Source organism: Syngnathus typhle, linkage group LG9 (assembly GCF_033458585.1).
Source record: "Syngnathus typhle isolate RoL2023-S1 ecotype Sweden linkage group LG9, RoL_Styp_1.0, whole genome shotgun sequence".
Taxonomy (NCBI): domain Eukaryota; kingdom Metazoa; phylum Chordata; class Actinopteri; order Syngnathiformes; family Syngnathidae; genus Syngnathus; species Syngnathus typhle.
Window position 1 is genome coordinate 4,900,358 of NC_083746.1, and position 19,607 is coordinate 4,919,964.

General features: G+C 42.5%; 1 protein-coding gene across 1 annotated transcript in view; it reads left to right on the plus strand.

Moving 5' to 3' along the window:
* kcnh3 (potassium voltage-gated channel, subfamily H (eag-related), member 3) overlaps window positions 1–19,607 on the plus strand; it is a 57,688-nt gene that overhangs the window by 23,760 nt on the left and 14,321 nt on the right. Inside the window, exons 2-5 of the mRNA XM_061287105.1 lie at window positions 15,266–15,499; window positions 17,490–17,624; window positions 18,707–18,846; window positions 19,194–19,446. Of these exons, the coding sequence (XP_061143089.1) occupies window positions 15,266–15,499; window positions 17,490–17,624; window positions 18,707–18,846; window positions 19,194–19,446 (762 nt within the window). The remainder of the gene's footprint in view (window positions 1–15,265; window positions 15,500–17,489; window positions 17,625–18,706; window positions 18,847–19,193; window positions 19,447–19,607) is intronic.

Genomic DNA, 19,607 nt, shown 5'->3' on the forward strand with positions numbered 1-19,607 from the left:
GTTTTCTGCCCTTATCATATAGTCTGTTACACTCTCGTTACCTGTCATGTTCAGTCTGGTCAACGAGGTATACAAGTTTATGATTCTTGGCTTGCTTTTTCCTGAATAATGTTCTCTGAGCATTTTCAAGGCTTTCCTGCCATCATCAGCTGCATCATGTCTGATAAGTGATAAGCTTTTGTCGTCTAACAGCCTTATCAGCTCTGCATAACAGTCAGCATTTTTAGCTACATCTTGGGCTAATTCCTCTTCACTGGTGTCGGTTGCGGGCTCATTCAAAATTGTCCTTTTTAACTTACGGATGTGCAAGTGTCCCAGGAATCTTGTTTCCCATAGTTCATATTTATCTTCTGAACCGTCGAATAACATCTGTGCTGCAATGATTCCTGCTGTTGTGCTTGCCATTTTTCTTCTTGTTGTTGTTGACGCGCCACGTTCACTCTAGCTTGCTAAAATACTTTTCACTTGCTAAGCTAGGTTGTTTGCTTCTTTAGCATTTACAACATGCAAATATCGCCACTCACGTTTCACTTCTTCCGGGAATCTAAACACGTCCACTTATTTCCAGGTGGTTGGTACACGGATAGCTTTCTTGTTAGCTTGACACAAGTTTCACGTATATACTTCGCGATAACTTTTTCCGGTCTTCTTACCGATGCTAACGTTAGCTCATGTCCAAACCTTCCCTGGGCCCATAACCTGTAAAGTGAAAAAGGGGGGTGTTCCTTTTTCTTCACCAAATAAATGGTGTGCAGCGGTGACTTTTCCGCTGTCTGCGTGGTGGAGAAAAGTAGGACGATGCGTGATTCCTTTTTCAGTTGAAAACACAGCTTATTTATTTTACAAACACACTGGCGGTAAACGCAACAACTTCTCCGTCAGTCAATCCCATACAACAATCCGCATGTCCGTTGTCACAGGACTTTCTTTCCCGGTAGCATCAATGTAGTGACGTCATTACCGTATATAACAAACATAAAGGTAAACAGAATTGGTACCTTAATACACACAGTGAGTCTAAGGGCGGACATAAACATTAATACTTAACACCACCTTTAACATCTTAAGTGGTAGTGGGTTTTTTTTTGTCCACATTATATATAATTTTAGTTTCTTCTGAGGAAGTAATTTTCCATGGAATTGCTTTAACCTTTTCAATTTTCACAATGTTTTTTCAAGATACATACACAGAAGAACAAAATAATATGTTGCCTTTTTTTCAGCAAAGAATAACTTTTTCCATTTTTATATTTATTATTTATTTATAAAATAAGATTGAACCGCAAAAAAAGGAACATAACCAGATCAGCCTTTGAGATAGGACTGTCCAACTTCTTCATAATTCTGCTATATTACAATTTTATGCTTTTAAAATGACAACTTTTTTTTCCTCAAAAAAAAGACGTCATAAGAGACTGCCGAGGAAAAAAAGGGCATGTCTGTTGCGTCTGTCACCTTTTGGGATGGACTTTGGTTCAAAAGACATTCCCGAGGCCTATTTTCACTTCCATTAGTAATTTGCTGCAGCATCCAAAACCATTTCCCTCATTACTTCTCACTCTTTCTCTTTTTAGTGTTGTTCATTGATGTTTTCAAAGGGATTGTACCAGCACCACCTAATAATCTCTTCATGCAGATTCGCTTCACATTTTGCTTCCCCCCCGTTTTATTTCCTTACCTGACCCCTCTTGCTGGCAAGTCTTCATTTTCTAATTTAATTAGTCTCAGCATATTGATCACCTCATTGTCAAATGTTCCTGTTATATTAAGAGGCAAATTTGCGTCAATTAAGTCCTAATTGTTTATCATTTAGCAGTTTATCGCTGTTGCTACCTTCATTTTTTTTTTATAAGTTTCTTCAATTTCTTTCTTTGACTCTTTTTGGGTAATATTGAACAAGGACTTTGATTTTTCATAATCTGTGACTGGGTTCATGCATTTGAGTCCATCTGCTTGTGTTGTTTGACAAGATGGATTCCTGAGTGAAGATGTTGACTAGTTGTTGACCGGTGTAAATAAACCTTTTAACTTGTGCGTGTATGTTAGCACTAATAAACGTTGCCTGTGCTGTCAGTGAAGATATTCGGATGTAACGGCTTGGACTTTTGATAAATGTCAAATGAAATAGAGTTCAATGGGAAATTGCCTTTTAAAACTTCAACCACATTGAAGTTTGCCCGGCGTCCCAGAACAGATTGTCATAATGCCGTTGAATGTTGTGGCGCTGAAACGGGAAAGGAAAAAATTGATATTGAAATTAAACGTGCCAAGAAAGGTCATGGGAGAAGGCCAGCATGAACAGCGGGAAGCCGCAAAGTCTTCTCTATCGACTTTGTCCAATTTTTAGTGGAATTTCAGCAGGTTCCAAGCACATAAAAACACGCATAAAACAAAAAGTGATGAAGACAGCTCAACAGAGAATATCCGGACAAAGTTCATCTTCTGGTCTGAATGAAGTTTTGGGATGGGAAAATGTATTTGGATTTTAGGAGTCTGATCACAACCTCTGTCCCCAAAAGCAGCACCAGGCAAACATTAGCACCTCGGATTACTGATAAAGGACACGAAAAAGTCAACCAATTTGGTTTGACGGTTAATTCCAGTGCTTGTATCAGGACAGGGACTTCAAATTGTCCCCATGTGTCCCAGATAGATGGGTCACGCAAAATTGCATTGTTTTTTTTCTGATGCAATTGTGTGTATTCAGTGTAATGGTGTCAAAATTGGAAAACCATTAACTCACTCACACCAGTTCAAATTATCTTTGACTTCTATAGCCGTCAATGGCAGTGAATGAGTAAAAAGAAAACATTCCAGGGGCTACTTGCAGCTTTACTTGAGATTATTTGTTTGTGTTATTGCCTTTTGATCACCATATAAAACAGGATGAACCAGCTTGGTGGCTCTGCACTTGGTTTGCAATTTGATTTCCTGCGGTGAGAAGTGCCCCTCTCATCAATGGTTGCTATACCTGCAAACCTGCATGCGGGAGCACTCCATCCATCCAAATAACCCCATCTCAGCTGGAGTTGTACATGGTCCTGGAGTTTATGGACTTCCGGGGTGGGTTGAGAACATTTCTAGGTGAACAGATTTTGGTATATGTGGTGTCAGGCCTTTTAATGAATCAATTCCATCACCAATATATTTTTCCTTCCTTAAAAGTGGTTGGCCCCATTTTTTATGCAAGTCGTCAATTTCTCCTTGAAGCTATCTTAGCCACTCATGTATGATGTCACTATCATTTTAAATGATGTGGATTGTTCGAAACAAATCATTTTTTTTGTGATTCCAAGCCACTGTCACATCCAGTTTCCTTGCAATGCTAAATCGTCACAGACTGAGCTACTCCTCCACTACTGTCCACTAAAATGAATTGAAAGGTCATATTTTTTTGGTTGCCATACTGTGACCTTTCTTTGAACATGCTGCAACAAGCTTTATGGCCTTCATTTGCATTTGCTAGCTAATTCTTATTTTGTATATTGCGATTAATGGCCAATTCAAATCCTATCTAAATCGTATCTTACACTTCTTTTTCTACAATTCATAATAATATATTACCGTATAAATTGTTAGCCCCCAATAATGTTTATTATACATATACAGATAATTTGGAGGATAATATGGGCATAGTTATAACGTAGTTCACCTCGACTGCAGCATTTTTTGTAAAATATAAATTTTGTAAAATATAAAATATGTATATATATATATATACATACACACACACAAAGTTCCCCAATTCCATCTTTAACCCTGCTAAGTAGCCTCTCAACTCGTCAAGCCCTCTTGACATCAAATTAGCCTTTAAGTGGACCTTGAATTACAATTCGCTTGACCCCATTGTAAAACTAAACTGTGATTATTTTCCACAAAGTATTCAACATATGGGCAAGATTACTGTCACCTTTTCCACCCATGCTCCCTCTTGTACCTGTTTCATAGCTCTTCTGTAACATCTCAGACCTCCTGGTGGTCACAATTGATTCTTAAAATCATCCATCACGTTTCCTTCCAGCACGTGTTCATTTCAAAACACAAGCTATTTCTTTCAGAGTTTCTACTGAGTTTCATTGGCTCCACCCAGTTCCTCTCCGTTAGCAGCCTTTTGAGTCATTTAGTCAAATTGTGCCATGAGAAAATGCCACACACTCCATAGATGAACATCGTTACCACCTGAAGGGTTTCAGGCGTCTGCACTGGTGGATGCTCGGTAAGCACAATTGATTAAATGCCCTTATTGCACCAGTTCTACCCTGAAACAGCCCAATTCTGCCTTGTCTGATTGCATTTCTATGAACAATTTTTGAGGGCCATGCAGTCACTACATTAAACTTTTTTTTTCCAGCTCGTATCTTTCATTTATTACATTTCTGGCTGTGAACCGAGCAAAACCCTGAATGAAAATGTTTTAATCAGTTCAATATTTGGAGGAACAAGTAGACGCATTATGTCGTCCTGAAGATGGTTGGACTAGTGTGTGCGTGTGTGTGTGTGTGCGCGATCGTGTGTCTGTGTATTTATGAGCCATTAGGTCAGATTGCAACAGTTTATTGCCTCTTCTAGGAAACATTCTTCTAAACACATTGACTATTTCAGATGGGATAGGCGTGTGTGGCCTTTGCTATCAAATGGCGTGTTGCCATGGTGCAAGCAATTGTGCTGTTGTGTGTGTGTGTGTGATTGTGCGTTTGTGATCAGCTTGACCACTTAATGAGCTGTTAATGCTACGACTGGGTCCAAGCCAAGGTATGCAGAGAACATTCAGCCCATTACAATGCGTCCGTGTTCCGATAATAGACTGCAAGTGGGTGAGGCTTATGTGGCCAGAGCTAAAACTTTCTACTAAAGTTGTGTAAGTTTCGCACAAGGCGACACCTTGGTTTTTATAACTGGTGTCTCAAGCCTGTGTGGCTTATGTATCACTCGATTGGAAAGGTGCTGATTGCATAAATCGATCAAGACTTGTTAATTACTGCGTGCGTGTGTTTGCGTGGATGCGAGTCTGCATGTAAACAGTTTGGGTATACTTGTAAACCTGCAATTTGCCGTTTTCCCAACAAGTTTACAAAGTTTTCATGCTAATAAAATTGTATGATCATTGTTGAAAGTGTAAAAGATATGACAGAGATATTAGCTATGATATCACAATTTGCCAATCAGCCAATGAAGTTATTGATTGCATGTGCAAATCAAATCAGATATTTGTGTTTTCATTTCAAATATTTTTTAATCATTTTGCTTTCCATTTTTGGTGTTTGTAGGGAGAATTTTTTGGGTTTAATCAAATAAACTGGTAAATCATTTGTTCCATCTTCTGATTGGATTTTTTTTTTTAACTTGGTTCTCGGTAATACGTTCAGTGGATTTTTTATTTAATGGTTTTTGCGCAATGAGCACTTTGAATTCAAAACCACAGACGGTTGTTAGAGCTCTTTGGGATTTTCTAAATGCTCTTTCTGGTTCATCTTGGAATCGGGTAGGAATCGATTTGCGGTCTGGGCTTAATGTTTTATTGAGATGGATATTTGGGAGGGGAGAGGATCCATTATGTCTTCATGATGACAGCTAGATAATCGTGCATTTATGTGTGCGTGTGTGGGAATGTGTGTGCAAATATATTTTACGAATAATAAACAATACATTTGTTTACACTTTTAGCATTTAGAATGTTCATGTTACATGTACTTAGAATGAACAGATATTGATGATTTACTCCATGTCACTCCAATTGGGCTATTTGCATTCACTTATAATTCTTCACCTTTTTGTGCTTAGGTAGTATTATGCTGCAAAATGTGCTCTTCCACTACTCAGAAGAGCACTGTGTCTGCATTTCAACTAGCGGAGAAATCTGTCCGGTCTTGAAAATGACTGCCTTTGCAAATGCAGAGTGACAGTTATTGTCCAAGCTGCTGTACAAGACATCCGTCTTTCACTTTGGAGCTGTATAGCCGGTAAAAACATTTTGGTAACCTCCAATTTTGAATGGTCTGAGTGGTGACACAAGGAGGAAGTTTGTCCTTTAAAGAGGTCTCTCGCGACACACACTTTTAAATCCTGCAACTACTTGTGAACTTTTTCTATTCTTCTTCCAATACATTTTTTTCCACTTGATCACTCCAGTGTTTGGGATTGGGGCGAAGGGGACAAGGCACTGTGTTTTCCTCATCGATGCCCCACCCTCTCGACCATCTCCAAGGAAACGCACCACAATTGATACCTGTCGCCAGGCAACATTCGCTGGTGTCTTTGGGAGACAAAGCTGCTTGCTGAGGGGAACACATGCACCTATACACACGTTTGAGGCATATTTGTGTGTCTGTGTGCGTGTGTGTGTGCACCCAGTCGAAGCATTAACAGCTCATTAAGTGGTCAAGCTGATCATGAATGCACAAACACACACACACACAGGATGGTGCTATCCATAAGAGCATAATTCTGTACCGGATTCCCTCTTTATTTTCTTATGGTAGCTTATTATTGATTCATTTGCTGTTTATTTTGGAAAAATGAATCATATACTGTATTTGATTGTTCAGCTGTAAATTTTATTCCCTAGATGTATTTTTCATGCTGATTGAAAAAAAAGAAAAGTTTACTTGCAATTGTGATTAAAAATAGAAGTAAAAATTATTATTTTTTCCTAATTTATATGGTAAAATTTTCAGCCAATTTTTTTCCTGCCTAAAGTGAAAGTGAACAATCTGGTACTAACCAAATAAATGCAACAGCCTCTCCTCACTCACCGTATGATTCACTGCTGACAGTGAAGTTCCAGTAGAAAGAGAAGAAAATCAATGCATTTTATCTGCCAACAGGGCAGAAAACATTTACAATGTTTGCAGGCATTGCAGAGAGCAGAGTGGCTGTTGACAAGTTTTTTTTTTTTAGTTTGTGGACATGGACACAGCTAATTAGACCACTCAGTCCAGCCGTAACTTGCGGTCAGGCTAGTTGAACAGGAACATGAGCTAATCGACACCAAAAAAAACAAAACACATGAATGAGCCACTTGAATGAACCTGCAAACGGAGCCCGGGCCCGGTTCATTTAGCAATATGCTGTCACAGCATCTGATACCATCCTCATCTGTGACAATAGACTGAATTCAGGTGAGATAACTTTGTTTATTAAATTATATACATTTCGAGGACAGCTTGATTTTAAAGTATAACAATTCCATTCTGTTCTGGTCGATTTACTCGCATCTTGTAAATAAATTATCTGATTCCAATCGGTTTTTGTTAGAGCCTTATAAAATTCAAATTCAACTTTTGTGTAAAGTGCATTGTGGTGATGTATTTGGAAAAAGAAAAACTCGTTTGGTTACAAAACACATTATTATTGTGTAAATAAAACCTTTTTCTAAATAAAAATGCAGTTTCACAAGTTTACGCTCAGAAAATTAACGTAATTTTTGTGATTGAAATTTTCCACAGAAAATCTGAATAACAATTATGTGCGTTTAAGAAAACTTCTCGTTCTGTAAAAACAAGTCTGCCTGCCAGTCACCATACTCATATGATGAAGTTAAATGCAACATTTCATGAAAATTAAGTCACGAAAATGTTACAAGAGTGAAGTCATAAAGGATGTACTCCACATTTTTATGAGATCCTCCCATGGGATACCGTCACTAGCTGACATACCAAAGTGCATTAAAATGCAGGTCATAATGAGAGAGGTGATTAAAAGTCCTGCCATGAGTGGTGAAGTGTGCGAGCCTCAGGGAAGGTTCAGCTGCAGGTTAAAGAGTTCATCAGTGTGGCAGCTATCATGTGTGTCCCAGGAGACTGAACGCCATTACCGCCAAAGCCTTCCATACAGTTAAGAATTGCACGCACCAACACACACACATATGAAGATAACATCAGGTGGGTGAGGGAAGTAGCGGAACCGCACATTGGCAGCTACTTTACGTTCTTATTACTGTTTAACCAACAAGCATCCCTGAAAGTGAAGCTTGAAGTTTGCCACCACAACATATTGTGAGGTCGTAATATTAAAATAAAACTAACATTTACAAAAAAAAAAGCTGTAACATTATGTGGAAAACATTCAAATAATCGTCAATTGAAAATGTGAGTTATCTATTTTTCACCTGGTTCATCATCCCAGCAACCGCCGAAGCAGGCAGTAAACGCTCCATTGTCTACACCCGTGGTCAGCTGTTAGCCCTCTGTAACCAAGGGAAGCTAACAGGCTACAAGCCCAATGTTTCCCCCGAGCTGAAGAGGAGGAAAAGAGGACAACGCTCGGGTGTTATGTGCCGAAAAAACAAACGCCGCTTCAAGCCCACACTCCCCACCATCATCACCGGGAATGTGAGATCCATTTGCAATAAAATGGATGAGCTAACGGCGCTGGCACGGCACCAACGGGAATACAGGGAATGTAGCATGCTGCTATTCACGGAAACCTGGCTAACGGAGCAAACACCGGACTCTGTCGTCGCTCTGGACGGATTCAACCTGATAAGGGCAGACAGGACACGAGAGAGCGGTAAGAGGAAAGGAGGGGGGCTTGCTGTGTTTGTGAACGATAGATGGTGTAACCCTGGGCACATCACTATCAAGGAGCAACTCTGCAGCGCGGACATTGAGCTGCTAGCCGTTAGCTTGAGGCCACACTACCTGCCGCGGGAACTCTCGCACGTTATCGCGATAACTGCGTATGTCCCCCCAAATGCTAATACCGACGCAGCCCGCGATGTCCTGCACAGCTGTGTAAGCAGGCTGCAAACACAGCATCCACATGCCCTCCTCCTTGTTACCGGGGACTTCAACCATGCTTCTCCTTCATCCACGCTTCCAACTTTCAGCCAATATGTCACCTGCAGTACCAGAGGAAATAAAACACTGGACCTTTTTTATGCCAACCTTAAGGAGGCATATACATCATCCCCCCTCCCCCCCCTTGGAGGATCTGATCACGATCTGATCCACCTTCTCCCCCTGTATCAGCCTCTGGTGCACAGGCAACCAGCAGTCACCCACACCAGACAGATCTGGTCTGAAGAATCTCTGGAGACTCTTCAGGACTGTTTTGAGACCACGATGTGGGACGTGTTCTGTGAGGACTACGGGGACGACATCGACGGTCTCACCAGCTGCGTCACGGACTACATTAACTTTTGTGTAGACTCCACCATACCCACCAAAACAGTCAGAGTTTTTGCAAACAGCAAACCTTGGATCACCCCTGAGATCAAAGACCTGCTCAGGGACAAAAGGAGGGTCTTTAAATCGGGAGACAGGGACCTGCTGAAAACGGTGCAGAGGGACTTGAGGAAGAAGATCAGGGAGGGGAAGAGCAACTACAGGAAGAGGATGGAAGACCAACTGCAGCGGGACGACATCAGCGGGGTCTGGAGGAGCCTGAACACCATCTCAGGACGTAGCAACTCCAGACCTGCGCTGGACAGGGATCAGGAGTGGGTGAATGACCTGTACCGGTTCTTCAACCGGTTTGAACAAACATCCACTCCTCCCCCCACCCACCCAGCCCTGCTGCAACTTCCCCCGACTGGAGCCTCTTCTGCTCCGAGGACTCTCACCTCAACCCCGCCCCCTGCTACACCCCCTCCAAGACCCCCCAGCCCATTCTCAACTCCACCGAACCCACCAACCATCCCCCCTGCAGCCCACCCCACCCCACCCACCACCCCACCACCCAGCATGGTGCTCTCCACAGCCCAGGTGGAGAGAGTACTGGCCAGGCTCAAGGTGAAGAAGGCGACGGGTCCAGATGGCATCACCTCCAGGCTGCTCAGATCCTGCTCCGGGCAACTGTGCGGGATTGTGGAGCACATATTCAACATGAGCCTGAGGCTGCACAGGGTACCACAGCTGTGGAAGACGTCCTGCGTGGTACCAGTGCCCAAGTCATCTCGCCCCAGTGACTTCAACCACTACCGGCCGGTGGCCCTGACATCCCACCTGGCGAAGACCCTGGAGAGGCTGGTCCTCCACCACCTGCGCCCCCTGGTGAGCTCCTCCGCCGACCCCCTGCAGTTCGCCTACCGGCCGAGCATCGGGGTTGAGGACGCCGTCATCTTCCTCATGCAGAGGTCCCTGGCTCACCTGGAGCGGGCTGGAAGCACTGTGAGGATCATGTTTTATGATTTCTCCAGTGCCTTCAACACCATCCAGCCAGAACTGCTGGGGAACAAACTGCACCATGCTGGAGCCTGCCAGCAGCTGACATCATGGGTCCTGGACTTCCTCACAAACAGACCGCAGTTTGTGAGGACAGGAGGCCGTGTGTCTGACACGGTGGTCTGCAGCACAGGAGCTCCACAGGGGACCGTCCTGGCCCCCCTCCTCTTCACCATCTACACAGCTGACTTCACCCACCACACATCAACCTGCCACCTCCAGAAGTTCTCGGATGACTCCGCCATCGTTGGTCTCATTAACAACGGAGACGAGACGGAGTACCGAGAACTGAATCACAGATTCGGGGACTGGTGCCGGCGGAACCGCCTCCAAATTAACTCTGGGAAAACGAAGGAGCTGGTGGTGGACTTCCGCCGGCGCAAAGTCCCCCCCTCGCCGGTGAACATCCAGGGAACGGACATAGAGATTGTGGACTCTTACAAGTTCCTGGGTGTTCACCTGAACAATAAACTGGACTGGACTGTTAACACTCAGGCCCTATACAAGAAGGGCCAAAGTAGACTCCACCTGCTGCGCAGACTGAGGTCCTTCGGAGTGAGGGACGGCCTCCTGAGGACCTTCTATGACTCTGTGGTGGCGTCCGCCATTTTTTATGGGGTGGTCTGCTGGAGCAGCGGCATCACTGCAGCGGAGAGGAAGAGGCTGGACAAGGTGGTGAAGAAAGCCGGCGCTGTCCTGGGCTGCAGTCTGGACCAGGTGGAGGTGGTGGGGGAGAGGAGGATGGTGGCTAAGCTGTCCTCCATCATGGACAATGTCTTCCACCCCCTTCATGAGACTGTCAGAGCCCTGGAGAGCTCCATCAGCGACCGGCTTCGTCACCCACGATGCACCACCGAGAGGCATCGCAGGTCCTTCCTCCCTGCTGCCATCAGACTGTACAACCAGGCCGACCATCGTAGCTAACGGACAAAATAACGTGCAATAACCATATGTGCAATCACACTATGTGCAATATCTGTCTACCTCACACTCTTTTACCTGCTTTCTTTGCACTTTTTTGCACTATTTTTTTATCTAATATTTTTTTTATCTCCACTGTATATTGCCAGTATTTTGTATACACTGTCCATATTTTTTTTAATTATATATACCTTCTACTTCTTAAAATCTTTACCCCCTTCCCCGCATGCGTGTGTGTGTGTATATGTTAAGTGTACTGCTGCAAACACAGGAGTTTCCCCATTGAGGGAATAATAAAGGATTATCTTATCTTATCTCTTATCTTACCACAAAAAATACAGGCTGTTGTTCTGACTGATATGTTGTGGGGAAAAAAAAGATTGGAATATTTCTCTCTAGAGAAGTCCTTAGTGTCTACTTGTCCCACCCCACCCCTTTACTAAATTTTCTTAATTGTCTTAAATAATTTTTGCTCGATGGTAACTTGACCTTATTAATCTCCTCCTTGTTTGTTTGCTGTTGTGGTTGGTGGCACTGAGTCATATGAGCACTTGGAGTGTGGATGACATTGACAAAACACAAAGTGTCTCCCACGGGAACTTCGAGGACCCTTCATGTCACTAACAGATGTGTTTACTGAAAGGCAATATGGAGAAAGCACATGAATGAGATCCGCTGAAGTCATTAAAGCATCTGTCCTCATTTTCCGTTTTGGTTATTTCCACTGCCGCTCTGTTTGACATCAAATCGGAAGTAGCATGTTTTTGATACTGCTGATTTGTTAAGGAATGGAAACGTGCCTTTCCTAGTCATGCATTTTTAATTGGACAATAGAAAAAGAATGAAAAATATACACCTATTAAATACATGTGTAGCTAGGTGCGTTCAGTGTTAGTGGCTAGTAAAAAAAAATTATATATGTGTGTTTTTCCTTCATCACTCGTAAAGCTTTCTTTTTTTAAAGGCCTCATAAGTCAATGTCCCAACATGCTTTCTATTTTTGTCTCCTCAACTCATAATGTGTGCCCAAGTGTCGATAATCTTACATTGATCCTACAAGAGAGTCTGTTGACTCAATTGCCAGCGACCGATCATCAGTGTCTCTTGGCTTAATAAACCGATGTTGACAATTTAAAGACACGGCATCTTTGAGGTGCTTTAGTGTCCTCGTAATTGTTTGCACGATGTGGAGTCGAAAGCAGTGTGTCCCTGTGTTTATTGAGCCAAGGCAACCACAATTCAGAAGTGTCATTGCAATGAAAATTTGCTGATAATTATATCTCAATTTTCTGACAAAGTGACTTACTCATGTTTAATTAAACACAAAGCTGACTGGTATACTCGTGGGAAGCCATTTAATTCAGTTGTTTGAAAAGCAACAGGTTTAGTATTTATTGTACCTTCTGACATAAAACAATAAGACGTTAATCCTTCTGCCTGTCACATTACGTCACTGGATCGATTAAAATTCCAAACAAAGTCAAATTTGAGCACTATCGATGATCTCTCGCAGCACACTAGGATGCCACAACACCCAGGTTGGGACTCACTAGTCTAAAGGGCATCAGCAGACGCACATAAACGTACATGTCTGCCTTTTAAAGCTTGTACCTTCAAAGCCACTTTGAGGGAGCCCTCGAAATTCATATCTAGCCTAGATCCAATATGGGCAGAGGATCAATACACTGAAGATATAAATGCCATGTGTGGGTTTGTCCATATATGAGCCCTATTGCTAAAAAAAAGTTTCAATTTCTCCAGTATTCATTACTGTTTAATGAATGGCACCTCAGAGTTTTATTTTTTGTGTTTTTTTTGTGGGCCATATTGAATACCAGGATTACCCCCCCCCCCCCCGAAAAAAAGAAAAAGGGCCACATTACCAATCCAATTTTGTCAATCATTTATTTCAGTACATTATGCTCCACATTAGCTCTACTTTGAGCACTTCCCCCACTTTTACAAATTATTGGTGAGGTAACGCGTTTTGTCTGGAGGGGAACGTCTGAGGGAAAAAAAACACAAATAAATCCAGTGTTGGATGTGGACTTCCATCAGCATGCCCCCTTTGCAGAAGCGGTCACCACTCTCCACAGCAGTCCATTAAAAGTGACCCGGGTTCACCATTTGACAATATGCGATTCAGTCCGATAATGTTATACTAACACACTTTCTGTATAAAAGTGTAGCGCTTACATCATTATGTTACAACGAACAACTGAGTAGCTTCTCTTCTTCTCCTAACCTTTCCATAAGAGCGTCAGTCTGTATTTTCCATCAGGCTTTAATAGCCATCGTAAATTCACATGAAATATACATTCCGCAGCAGAGGTAGCAAAGGTTGAATAACAGATACGCTTGGAAAAGAAGAGAGACTCGAGTCTCCCTGAGCCACCGTCGTCTCAAGCGGGGAAGTGGCGTGTCCTGAGGCAGGGGTCACCTCAAATCCGATTTAATTACCCCACGCAATATTTCACGAAATCTCATGGGACTTGGTGTTATGAGAATCCCACCTCAGAAGTGAAACACCTTCCAGTATTTATCGAAAAGGCTCATGTCCCAGCGTGCCTGACACGTGTGCGAGGTGTCATGACAACAACAACAAGCAGTTGACGGGTTCGACTGAAGGGTCAGTGTGGCGACTGAGCTGTACCTCGAATAATATTCATTTGATTGCCTCGGGGTCAAGGCGATTGATTTTGCGGGAGCTTTAAATGACGGTGGGTCATTAGTTAAAAATTCGATGAAACTTTGCACATATTTTATGACCAAATGAAATGACAAATTAGATAACGTGCCTTTTAGAAAGAACCATGAAGTAGACGAGTAGATCCAAGCATTCCTAACGCCTCTACACCAATGTTGTTCCCGACCTATTCTCATTCCGATCACATGTTCCTGAAACAGCTCTCGGAGAAAATGATTACTGCATACCTCGGCTACAGCTGGAAAACCAGGAATTGTCATCTTTTCCCCATGACTGATTAGGTGTTTGCGGCACTGGCACCAGGAGTATCGGGTTTTTTTTCCCGAGAGGGCTTTGGGCCCGACACCATGAATAATTCTCACATTTGCCAAGGCAGCGGACACTGACATGAGTTCCCGAGACACAATGTACAAGGGCTTTGGCTCAAGTATAAATTTCACTCAAGGTCGCCTCAGCACTGCTCATTTGCCATTCCAATCACAAACGCTTTAACCTCTCCGTCAGGGACGTGTCAAGCAGACAAGACATTCATTAAAACCAAGTATGCCACTTCTTAGTTGCAGAGGTAAAGAATGGAAGGCACGTGACAAGAAGATTTGGACCGCCGCTGCACAAACGTGTTGATAGGAGGAATGAACACGAGAATGGTTTCCGTGGCAACAAGAATCCAGCCACACTCCCGGTCATCAGATGGAAAAACCTGGGATTACTCTGTGTTTTTACCTTTGTAGTTTACCTGCCTGAATAAATTTGTGATCCTTGGAGATTAGAAGATCACCAGGACCCAAATGGCTGTGAACAGCATAACAATATTTGACTTTGAACTATATTTCTCAAACGACTTTTTTGTTGTTCATGATGGTTGCTTGCTAATTTATCTGTTACCGCCTGACTGTAGTTTATAACATTCACAAACAGACGAGGCAGAGCTTAGTAGCAATTAAAGGTTCTGTGGTGGAATTAACTGCTATCACACACACACACACACACACACACACACACACACACAATAGAAAATGACGAGGCCTCACTATGCAAAGGCGGTTTCAACGTGCTTTGCATTTATTTTTGTGCCTGCAGGCTATTTACAGAAAATGCACCGGCAGAATTACACATGAACGCATGCTGATTTCTAATTATCGAGTCAAAAGTGTGTAGACATAACGGAGATAAACACGCAGCCGAGGTCGTCAAGGTTCACAGACGCGACGATTAAAATGAAGTCGAGTTAGTCAGATTTGGCAAAATCAGTTAATTTTACCAAAGTTAATGTGAACAGAAGGAAGAAAAGTCAGCAGCCGTGTTTGTTGGAAGCTGTTAGCTGCCACACTAATGACTCCCAACGCTCATATTTGTGTGTTTTTGCTTTCTTGCTTGGACTTTGGCCAATAATTTGTAAATGTTTGATGGACTGATCAATTGAATTTGACATGGGAATGCATTTTGATGTGCTTTTTGTTATCTTGTGTCTCAGACAGCAACTTCGTACTGGGAAACGCCCAAGTGCAGTCACTCTACCCCATCGTGTACTGCTCTGATGGCTTCTGCGAACTCACGGGCTACGCTCGGGCCGAGCTCATGCAGAAGAGCTGTGCCTGCCACTTCCTGTACGGCCCTGAGACCTGCGACCGCTTCACAGCGCAAATCCAAGGAGCCCTGGACGACCGGCGTGAGTTCAAGACCGAATTGGTCTTCTACAAGAAAGAAGGTGCGTCATACCATGTGGAGTCCATCATGTGGGTCACGTGAGTTGGAGCTTGGGCAAGAGGCGAAATGCATTCGAGACCTAGTCAAATAACAATTCAATATCATAACTCATTCTCAAGAAGGTTACGTAAGATAAAATAGAAAGGACAGTGTGTAAAGTGACAACCAGGAACAGAAAATAGAACTGAAAGACAAGAAGAAAAACGACCCCCCCCCCTCTCAGAAAAGGAGGAAATTAATGAAAGTACATAATTAGACTTTGATCCAATCTGTTAGCAAGTTTCTCAGAATAATGTCACATTTTATTAGCTCCCAAAGAATAGGAGTCTTATATATATATATCCTAATTTGTCTCAAATGGCTGCCTTTTCAAATCACCAACGGAATGCTTGTCATAGAATAGACTGAAACGCTCCATGTGGTTGGAGCGGGCAAATAATGGTACAAAGAAAAGTTTGGTTCAATCGTTATGCAATGGAGTTATCATGTTTCACAATTTGAAAAGATATTATTTCTTTTTGAACAATTTGGCAATTTAGAGTCTTCAGGTAATCTAGCACACATTTTCTTTCACAATGGGGGAGAGAACACGTACGAGCACGATGCAAACAAGCTGAAATTCAAACCTTGAACATCAAAACTTTCAGGAAGACGTGTTAACCACTCACCCACCTCTCTGCCCATAAAAAAACTTGATAAACTATATTTGAGTTCACTTTAGTTTACTATTACAAGAATTGGCTGTCAATCTTATACTGTCTAAATGTTTTGTTATTTGAGGAACTGGGGAAGATCGCCCTGAAAAATACTCTCCCTTTCCACTAACTAAACATACATCACTGCAAAAGTATCCCCATCTATTTATTAACTGTGTCTCATCATCATAATGCCACCTCTTAAATAAAACAAATATTAACTGAAACAAAACAGAAGCCTCATCATGTTGCTATTGTTTACCCTCCTGTAGGAGACAAACAAGGACAATATGTCGAATGATTTTATTCAAGCACTCTGTCCTCCTGCATTATGCACACGCCTGAGCGACTCTGGCTTAGTAAAACCGTACAGGAAACAGTATCCATCACTGCCACACATCATCTCCTGAGGGATTAGGAGCGAGTAATAGGAAACCATAGCAAAAGCATCAACAGTGTATGAATAGTCCATCCTAACCGGCAAGGCTTTGTCCGAGCAAATTCTCTGACGAATTGCTTGCATGATTGCGAAGGAAATGCTGATACGGTGACAAGCTGAGCACTTTTTGGAAATCCTCACTGGAGATTTTGCAGCATTCTGGCAATAAAAACAGACCCTAAGACAAACATATGTAGGTAAATAAGTCATCTTTGCTAGTAGTTAGCATTCAAGCAGCAGCACTCTGATGTTTCACTGTGCTTTATTCAACTTGCTGTTGTTCACATATCAAACTGAAGGTCCGAGGGCCAGATCTGGCCCTCCACGTCATTTTATGTGGGCCGCGAAGACAAATTGTCCGTCGACCTCATGTGTCAATACTAAAATTACAAATTGTCTTCACTTAAGAAATATAAATATTGCTCGCACATTTTATTACCATCCAACTTTTTAAAATATCTTTACTAGTCTCTGATTTCAAAACGAGTTATTCTTCAGTTTGTTGTGTAGCTCATACTGTAAATAATATAAGGTTTGGAGCCTCACATTGGCGAGGTACTGTTTGTGATCAGCTGTTAGGTGTCATCTTTGTTACATCATGTCAAGATTGAAAGTAGCCTAATGAAGCGTACGCTTGAAATAGAAATTCTAATTAAACTTTTTTAGTCGATTCATGGATAAACACTTGTTCAAAAATACCAAACTGTGCAAAAAGCAATGAAACTTTCAATGGTTGGACATGGGCATTTAGAAACTAAAGTCAGAGCATTTTAATTTAAATATCCCGAACTTTTTGTGAGCCGTAATTATGTTTCTCCAGTATTTATTTTGCTTTATGATGTTTGTTTTGTGTGCAGGCACGCACTTCTGGTGTCTTCTGGACATTGTGCCCATCAAGAACGAGAAAGGTGAGGTGGTCCTCTTCCTGGTGTCTCACAAAGACATCACTGATAAGAAGAAGGACCAGGATTCGGAACAAGGACCTGACACAGGTCGGTGACCCAAATCAAATCCAGCTATTGGAAATTCATTCACATGAGGACTTCCATTGGGACCAGAGGGTTATAAATTCTGAATCTTCTGTTAGCTTGGATGCCCATTTTCTATGCACTGACATCTGCTCTTCCCCAAATGTATAATGTAATCTCTTTTTGGCGGTGAAGCAAAAAAAAAGTTGTGTGAGCTTCACATAGTATAGCACAGATCACACAATAAATCACCTCCTTAATAATTTAAAATGTATGCCCAGCCTTTCTCCGCCCGTCGTGTTCCGGCGCCTCCTGAGTACACAGTGGATATTCCGAAATTGAAAGCACAAGCTGAACTCCTGCCCGAGGCCTCTACTTGTATGTTATCCTCCTTGCATGTCCAAGTGGATTTTTGATTAACAAAGGCTTTGTACGGACCACAAACCAGCCATGTGAAGTGATCCACCCTTACTATTATGTCTTTGTATGGCATAACCAAAAGCATGAGAAATTCAGTCTGTGTGAGATCCACGGAGGCCAGTGAATCACTCTGTGCTTTACAGAAATATTTATTTTGCCTTGAGGCATGAGCAGTTTTTTTTTTTTTTTCTTGGATGCTGTTTCAATCAGATTCATAATAAATTCTTCTATGGCAGCCACTCTACTCCACCAGCCAGCGTAAACGAGAGAAAGCTGATAGAAGGATTGTGCTTTTTGGGATGGAATAAGATTATTACTTCTATGACTATTTCACCAAAATTAATGATAAATGTTATGTAGTGTATGTATTAAAAATCGTAAGACACACTGGCTTTCTAGAAAGTTCTTCTCAACTCTGTTAGAGAAGTTCCCCAAAATGTGGAGCATTTTTTGTTTTGCTCATTCCATTGGGGTTAAAGTCTTGGAGAGCGTGCCTGTTTGTATAATTCTGAAATGTACATATTTTTTTGATGTTTGTGTAATGTTACTTCTTATTTTAATGTCTGGCAGTTCACCAGATATGAGATCTCCTGGTTCTAGGTTGATCAACCTCCTCCATATACTAATGAGATGCTTAAGGTCACATGTCATCTGATCATCATCCAAAACTTGTATGCGATCTACAGATGAGGAGACGGGTCTGGAGGTGCATCAGGTGACTCGGCCCCCCGGTTTTAACGCCAACCGCCGCCGCAGCCGAGCTGTCCTCTACCACCTTTCGGGGCACCTGCAGAAGCAAGACAAGAGTAAACTCAAGCTCAACAATGTGAGCCCATTGGATGGATGGACGGACGGACGGACGGCTAGATGGAGGGATGGACCGACAGCTAGATAGATGGATGGAGGACGGACGGACAGATGAATGGACGGATGGAGGACGGACGGACAGATGAATGGACGGATGGATAGATGGATGGAGGGATGGATGGACGGATAATTGGATGGATTGGTTGGTTCCACTGTATGTAATTTGAAAGCTTGCTAATTTGTGTCGCTTTTTGTAGCTTATAGATAGAATGCATATTTGTTTTTGATGTATTTCCCCATATCTCTACACAATAAGTCAGTTATAATACAAATCTCAATCCCCCCCATCTCTATCACCCTATGCAGAACATGTTTGGGGAAAAACCTCCAATCCCGGAATACAAGGTAGCCGCCATCCAGAAGTCACGCTTCATCTTGCTCCACTACGGCACCTTCAAGGCCGGCTGGGACTGGCTGATCCTACTGGCCACCTTCTATGTGGCCGTCACTGTGCCGTATAATGTGTGCTTCACTGTGGTGGGTGGGAGAGACGAAGGCAGCGCCCCCAGAAGCCCCCCTAGTGTCAGCGACATCCTGGTGGAGATCTTGTTCATGCTAGGTGAGACTCCTGATGGACAAAGTACAACAAATATATATAGTTGTTTTTTTTTACAGGCAAGTTATCAGGTCACTGTATTGGCCCAAATACATTTTGATCGAAAGCCTAAAGTACACTTTTGGCCTATTTGGGGTTTTTGGTGGTTCTGTAAAATTTTCCAC